We start from the raw sequence: 8,445 nt of genomic DNA on the forward strand, positions 1-8,445 counted from the left end.
CTAAAAAAATTTTAATTACAAAAGTACCCTTTTTAACTTTAATTATATTTAATTATTTTTTCTGAGAACTAAATCCCTACCCTCATTTTCACTCTCTCGCGTAGCTACACCCCAACTCTCCCAACTATCATTTTTCTAGATCCGTTTTTCAGAAATCAAGACATTTGACAATCACAACAATACAATTGTTAGTTACATGAGGACAAATGAAGAGGTAAAAATCACAACAAATAAAAACACTTATAATGGCTTCTAATATTTTCCTTAATACACTTGAATTTACTGGATACCAGTCAAATCCTTGCAGAAGTCACTCAACAGATGATTACAGGTAGGCCTCACATATGTTTGAAAACAAGCTTTCAGTTGGCCAGTGATGCTACTCACTATAACAAATGGAAACTCAATTATTTCTTGAGGGTGGGGATTTTTATCCTTGTCTCAAGTAGCCTCAAAGTCTATCACCACAATATACTAAAATTCTTGATATTGCTCATGTGGATAACCTTGAGCAACCATGTTAATTGGAACATACTGAAGTTGGTTCTCAATAGGATAAGGATAAAAATGGCCATCAAAACCATTCATTTGGCATTGCTGCACCTTGTGAGCACTAAAATGGCAGGGTGTCCAGATGTTGTAGTTTTGATGATAGGTAGGTTTGTTGTGAAATTCATTGGAAGGCTCAAGAAACTTACTACCCAAAGGCAGTTAGGCTCAGTTGCATAACCGAAAAATCCACCTTCCCTGCAGTTCAACCAACAAATCCAAACCCTTTGTAAATATTTATTTTTTACTTTTACTTAATCTAAATTCCCATTCCTATTCCCATTCTCATTCCCTTTTTCACTGCTACAATACCCCCACACCCTCACATAACCTTCATTTCTCCCACTCATTGTCTTATTCCTCTCCTCCTCTTAGCTCTTTTATTTCTTTATTTTTGTTTTCTCCTCCATTTTCTTGCTTCCTTTTTTCCATTCCCATTTTTATTTTCGTTACCTTTACTTGAGGATACAAAGGATAACACCAAATCCATAAACTTGCATACCACATATTACATTGGCACTGTCTTCCTTAAGCGAAATTATATGATCCAAAACTAGCAAGGTTTATCACTCCTTTATAAGGAGGATGAAGTAAATTTCATACAAATACAAGCTTAAAAAATAGGAGAGGCAAAATGTGATTATCATTGTTCAGAAACAACTACAAAGAAGGACTTTTGTAATAAGAAACAAAAAAAGATTATTGTTTTGTTGTGTCGACGTCGTCGTTCGGGAAGAAACCCATGAGTCTCTCGGCAGAATTTTCATCACTCCCATCAGACCCCATGTAACAATCGAAGGATCCCTAATTCTAGGCTTAATCCCGGAGAGATAGCCGACGGTGACGGAAACGCCGGTGATGGTGACGAATCGGAGATAATCGAGAGTACTAAAGTTGCCGACAACTTTGGTGAAGGGAGGGTTGCGAGGGTACTCCAGTTTCGTCCATGCAGTGATGCATGTGTCCACCCATAATCTTTATATTTAACGGACGTAGACATCCATTTATGGATGTTGATATCTGTTCGCTGAGATCCGTTTAAGAATAGAACAAATATTGACATTTGTTTTAGTGTATAAATTATAAAGTTAAAATTTTTAATTAGAAAAAATTAAATACTATAGAAGAAAAGAAGGGAAAAAGGGGAATGAGGAGGTATTGGGAGCACTATGTGGTGGTGGAGGGAGTAACACCCCTTTCTATTGCAATAGTGCAGCCCAGATGCTTAGTTTCTCAATCAGCATAATGCAGCGGCCCAATTACTTTAGCTTGTTCCTTCACAGCAGCTCAAATATTATTACACATACTACTTCATCTTTTAAGTGAGTGTTTCATCCTGCACCTCCAAACATTTCATCTTGTACCTCCAATTTTCGAAAATACCCCTAATTAATAAATTGTTTAAAATTTTAATATTTTGATTAGTGAGAATTTTTGTGTCGCCATTGACTCCACCTCCATTTTCTTCTAATCACTAAGCATGCATTGCTGACTTCTGTAACCCCCTGCACCCCTTGACCCTGCACCCCTACACCACCCCTGCACCCTTTCATTCCTGCACCCCGTTTCATCTTTATAAAGAAACCCTACACCCCTACACCTTTGAAATGCAACTCTTTGCTTGAGGTTTTGTACTTTGCAGGTCATATTTGTTAGTGAGTGTTGTTTATATATATTTGAGAAGGATTGTTAAGTGGAAGTTGGAGTGCTTCACTTGTGGTGCTGTATTGGGGTTCTTCGTATTACCTCATTCTCTGTCTTCTTGTTGAAGAAGGAGGTTAGTATTTCTTTTTAAATTTGTTTGCATCTTCTTGGTTAGATTGATACAGATGATGGATTGTTAGTATTTTTTTAAATATGTTTGCATCTTCTTCGTTGGATTGATATTAATGGATAAGAGGTATTTTATTTTCGTTAATATGTTTGCATGAAATGAAAAATCGAAACTGAGAGCTGATGTGCGGATGGGATGTGGATATCCGATTTACAAATCGTCAGATGTGGATATCCGATGTACAAACCCACGTATGTGGATATCCGATTTACGAACCTTCGAATGTTGATATCTGATATACGAACCTTTCGTTAATTTGGTGGTTTTTTAAAGTTGATTACATTGTTAATAAATTTATAATTGTATAATGTATTGCATTAGTTTATAATTTTATAATATAATTATAAATTTTAAATTTTTTGTATTATTTTTTTTTATTATTTTATTATAGGTGATTATAGTCTAAATGGACGAATATTATTATGGGATGGATTCTGAAATGAATTCTAGTAGGCTATCAGAATTTTCGTCCTTTATAAATAAGGGTGTTGAGGGAGACCTAACAAATCATTTCACAACAAATGAAATATTTTCCTCTCGTGAAAACTTAATTGAATGGGTAAGAGGGATTACATATATAATCTAGGATTTGTTGTGGTGACTATAAGATCTGATACCGGTGAACCTAGGAGGAAGACGTTTGTGTTGCTAGGATGTAAAAGAGGCGAAAAATATAGAAAATAGAAACCATACCAACCTAGTACATATGGGACCCGAAAATGTTAGTATCCTTTCTAGTTAAGGGATAAGCCATCTGGTAATGGCGATGGATGGGTATTGCAAGTGATATGTGGATACCACAACCACGATTTAGCAGAAACTTTAGTGGGGCATCCTTATGTTGGTAGGTTAAATTCTACTGAACAAACAGTACTTGTTGATATGACTAAAACCCAAGTAACACCGACAAATATTTTGTTGTCCCTGAAACAAAGTAATAATCATACAGTAACTACAATAAAACAAGTTTACACAGCAAGGTATACATACAAACGCTCATTGAGAGGGTCGAGAATTAAGCTGCAACAGTTGATGATGATGGATCGTGACAAGTACATACATTGGAGTAGATATAAGGAGGATTCTGAGGTTGTTAGTGACCTCTTTTGGACATATCCTGATGCAGTCAAGTTATTGAATGCATTTAATGTTGTTTTGTTAATGGATTCAACTTATAAAACAAATAAATATCGATTGTTGTTGTTAGCGATTGTTGGTATGACATCTACTGGGTTGACCTACTCAACCGCTTTTGCATTCTTATCAAGTGAGCGACAAAATAATTTCACTTGGACTCTTAAAAATTTTAGAAACTTAATTTTGACATCTGAGGCCTATCCACAAGTCATTGTCAACTCAATCATATCAATTGTTATGTCGCTTCCATATTATAAAAAATGTCAAAGCGAAGTGCAAAATATTAGTTAATTGTGTGGAAGCATGGAATGTCGTAATGGAAGTATGGGAGAACGTCATGGATTGTGAAGATGAATCTATGTTTGGTGACTGTGTGAATCGCCTTGAATACACCTATCGTTCATGGCCTTTATTCTTCGAATATGTGAGTAATACTTGGATTATTCCATACAATACTTACTTTGTAAAGGCATGGACAAACAATGTTATGCATTTAGGGAATACAACAACAAACATATATGTTTTAATGTTATATTAGTTTATTTTGTATTTGAATATTTGATAATATTGGTGATTGATATTTTGTCAGGGTTGAGTCAGCTCATTGGAACTTAAAGAAAGTATTGGGAAACAGTATGGGAGATCTTTATTCTTGCTGGGATGCCATTCATAATGTCATTATGTTGCAACATAATAAGATCAAAGCGTCGTTCGAAAACAGTCTCAATCTTATGAGTGAAGCTTATAAAGGCATAATATACAAAAGACTTTTTGGACGAGTATCCATATATGCTTTAGGACTAATAGCCGAAGAATAAGAACGAGTAAATGTTATAGGACTCGATAAGGCAAGATGTGGATGCATACTTAGACGAACCTACGGAGTCCCCCGTGCTTGTGAATTAGCACGTTATGCCCTTAGTGTCATTCCTTTGGGTGAATTTCATGTGATGTGGACAAGATTTTCTATTTCAGATTCTGTATCAAATGAATCGCAGCCAGAGTTATCCATACAACGTGAGCTTGCTATGGTTGGAGAAAAATTTAAGGAGGTTTAGATTGGAGGTAAAGTGATGATTAAAGAAAAGTTACTTGACATTGTTTGTCCTGAAACGACATCTATGATACCTCCATTGCATAAAGTTAAGATGAAGGGTGCACAAAAGAAAAAATTTCAGAGAACAGAGAGGTGTACAAAGCGTGATCCCTCATATTTTGAGCATGTAGACACATTTCACTCAACATGAGTGTATCCTACTATCCCATCGGGAATCTCCCTACAAGAGAACATTTGTTGTAACCTTCTTGCAAATGTCCTCACTACACCCTGCATTATAACGATAATACACAATTATATAAACAATCACAACAAACTTATATAACATAAACAATGTAGGAAAACATACCAACGCACCAGACTGTGAAGCCGATCTACGACGCTAGGACACTTCATCAAGAATGTCATGTTGGAGTCTTGTAGTAAGACTCGACCGGTCGTCATCGGCAGCAGGAATAATGTAAGGATGAGATATCATCCTAAACCAAGGAAGCACTAGTGGAAAAACGCTGATTAACGTCCGTTATTTTGGGCTTTTAACGTCTATTAATCAACCAGCGTCTAAACCGGTGACGTCAATGGGGCGTCAGACATCCTAAACAGAGACGTCTATAATGACGTCAGTTAGTGCCCATGACCGACGTCAATAAACGTCGGCACTGGTTTAAGTGGACGTCTAAAGGCACTAATTAGACATCGGACAAAGCAATAACCGACGTCTAGGAGGACATAAAGACTTCGAACATGATACTGACCGACGTTTAAGCGCACATATAGATGTCGGTTTTTGCATTAACCGACGTCTAATACAGTGATTGTGTTTTAATGCAGTTTTGTTCCCGTCTTTGGATAGCCTAGTAGCACAATCTCCTTTTGCTAGTTTCCCCAAAAAAAAAGCTTGCGACTTTTGTATTTCTTATGGATCTTTTCAACCCAAAACCGAACCTGGGTTGTTGCTTAGTTCCATTTTCATCCGCAAGAGGAAAAAATCACGGTGAAACGATAACTAGGCAACGACCCAGGGTCGTTTTTGGGTTGAAATGATCAAAAGAAATTCACTAGACGCCGTTTTTTCTAGGAGGCAGCTAGCAAAGGGAGAATGTGTTACTACGTTACCCCAAGAAAGGAACAAAACTGCACTAAAACACAACACAAAGAAAACAAATTTAATCAGTTGAACCAAAAGATATAATCGATGAAAGACTGACAAAGATTAAATGGTAACAATAAAAACCACGCACCTGAGATGCAATGCCGCAAGAGAGAAAAAGGAGAGGAGGAAGACAATGACGTTATCAGAAAACAATAATGCAATGCCGCAAGAGATAAAAAGAAGAGGTGCCACAAGCGAGAAAAAGAAGAGGTGAAGCAAGAGAAAAAGGAGAAGAGGAAGACGCGATATCAGAAACTGAATGCCGCGAAGAGTCTGCAATATTTTTTAAAATGAAATGGGGCATCGGTTGCTATGGCAACCGACGTCTATAGTTACATAGACGTCGGGTATCTAACTAATATGACATTCAAGTTAGCATTAATACTGACTTTTTGAATACCCATTAGTCGTCGCGTTTCAGGGGATTCGACGTCTATTCAACGTCTAGAAGCTGCACCGATTGACGTTTGATTTCCTGTCAGGGAAGTTAACGTCGGTGCCCTTCTAGCCGACGTCTAAGTCCCTCGAGTTTTGTGAACATAATCAATTACAGGCACATAGGCGTCGCTTGCCATCATCACCGACGTCTACGTTGAAGAATGTTTTGTCTTCCCGCCTTCAAGATAGGCCTTAGACGTCGCCGTTTGACTAAGTGACGTCTAAGCGCCTGGGAATTAGGTGATCAGTATTAATTGCAGCCTAGTAGTCGTCGGACCCCGTGAACACCGACGTCCATTGACTGTCTTATCACCTACCTCAGGCAATTAGACGTCGGTTTGCGGTAGGTCCGACGTCTACAATGTCATAGACGTCGCCTTACCTTGACACTGACGTCTAGTTTACCAATCTATTTACGATAATGCCACCGTACAGTCATAGACGTCGGGTTATCATGAAATCAACGTCTACTGGGTGACGTTAAACAGCGTTTTTGCACTAGTGAAGGTAACCATCAACACAATCAAATGGAATCTGCCAATGAACACACCCCTACGTGATCATGATAGTGCAACCAGGCATCATCGGTGGCCAGTATGTCCACATTTGCAACAACGGGTGTGTCTCGAGGGATAGACTGCTGAAACCCAAATTGCCTCAAAACACGCTCAGGAAAATGTCGACACAACGTGTCACCAATCCTGATCCATCCCGAGAAAATACAAACGCCGTAAAAAGGACGAGTCTCCCGATGTGACTCATAAGGGTAGCAAATGACTAAATCATATGTTAGCGCATCCAAGTGTACCCTGACCTCTAAGAGGGTGGAACCCTGCCTCGGTGACTCCCATTTCGCAGCACGCGGTTTGTCTTCCATGTACGAAGACACCAGACGCCTTCTTCCCAACGTAGGGAAATGCTCATATATCCAACTCTACAAAATACAAAATTACAAATTATTTCATAATCCACAGCGAAAATATTCAACTAAATCAAATTGTAAACTAAATTTGTACCTGTAATAGAGTCAAATAACCTTCCATCTGTCTGGTTGAAGCCAAGTTGGCATCTCCTACCTGCTCATACATATATGCTAGTGCAGCAACGCCCAAGGCATATCGACCACATGCATGTACGTCTCTAAAGAGCAAAAGATAAGACACACGAATGGATGTGCCAGTCTTATCAGCAAATATACTGCATCCAACTAGATGCAACAAGTATGTCCGGGCAGCATACTCCCACTGTTGCTGCTCACAGTGCTCAACGTAGATGTCTCGAAGCCAACTCAATCTAACTTTCGCACCGTGAGCTGCATGTAACTCAGCACTAGCTCTCCCGTCATCCACAATGGTGCATCTACTTTCTTCAAAATCTACATCTTCCAGATCACATAATTGGCCTAACACTAGGAGGTGCAGCAACGATGACACATCATCTAAAGTCACGGTCATCTCACTCACAGGGAGATGGAAACTACTGGTCTCAAAATGAAATCTCTCTTCAAATGCCAGTAGTAAACCCTTATCGACATAGTCATAGGAGATGCCCACCAGAGACATCATACCAGAACCAATAACGATGTCTCTAATGCCCTCGTGGCAGGACCCTAATCTGTTTAACTTCTTCCCATGGGAGATCAACTTGATCTCATCTCATTCCTAAACAATAATATTTAATATCAAATTATTTCAACTAAACAATAATCATTAGAATTAAAGTTTTGCACTTACCCGACCTTGCCATATCGCATAAGCAATATGGTGAATGTAATGTGTCAATACTAAAGTCTCTAATGGACCTCCAAGAACTCCACCTTCAGCAACATCCTCGTGATCCTCCTCCTACTCAATATCATGCTCCACAAATGGATGATCCTCAACTGCATCCTCAACATGAACATCAGACTCAATTGCTCCACGTCTTCTACGAGCAGAAGCAGTAGGTCTCCACCTCTCACTCTATGAGGAACTCTCTCCGCGATGTAAAGATGAACCTCCTCGAGTACGAGCCATGTCTATTTTAAATTATTTTACTAACAGAATATTTGAAATAATTATAACAATATTTAAAATAATTAAAACAAAAAATATAAAATAAGTAAAACATAATATTTAAAATAATTAAAATAATTCCATTCAAAATAAATAAAATTAATTCAAATGTTTATATAAATAAATAATTAATTCAATTATAACAATTATATTAAAATAAAAATCAAATAGCGTCTTCCTATTAAAAAATTAAAAAGAAAGTTTAAAATAATTATAACAGAAA

At 37.8% G+C, this 8,445-nt stretch overlaps 1 protein-coding gene across 1 annotated transcript; it reads right to left on the reverse strand.

Moving 5' to 3' along the window:
* Positions 1-6,691: 6,691 nt before the first annotated feature.
* On the reverse strand, positions 6,692-7,730 carry LOC106770444 (protein MAINTENANCE OF MERISTEMS-like). Its single transcript, XM_014656254.1, has 2 exons — positions 7,185-7,730; positions 6,692-7,102 (listed from the first exon to the last, which is right to left on the reverse strand). The coding sequence occupies exons 1-2, from the start codon at positions 7,728-7,730 to the stop codon at positions 6,692-6,694; spliced, it is 957 nt and encodes a 318-aa protein (XP_014511740.1).
* Between the last annotated feature and the right edge of the window lie 715 nt (positions 7,731-8,445).

Source organism: Vigna radiata, chromosome 8, assembly GCF_000741045.1.
Source record: "Vigna radiata var. radiata cultivar VC1973A chromosome 8, Vradiata_ver6, whole genome shotgun sequence".
In the NCBI taxonomy this organism is placed as follows: domain Eukaryota; kingdom Viridiplantae; phylum Streptophyta; class Magnoliopsida; order Fabales; family Fabaceae; genus Vigna; species Vigna radiata.

Coding starts and splice junctions, on each gene's coding strand:
- LOC106770444 (XM_014656254.1), bottom strand. CDS start 7,730: ATGTCTCTGGTGGGCATCTCCTATGACTATGTCGATAAGGGTTTACTA. Junction 7,103..7,184: donor GTTATTTGACTCTATTACAG/GTACAAATTTAG, acceptor TGTATTTTGTAG/AGTTGGATATATGAGCATTT.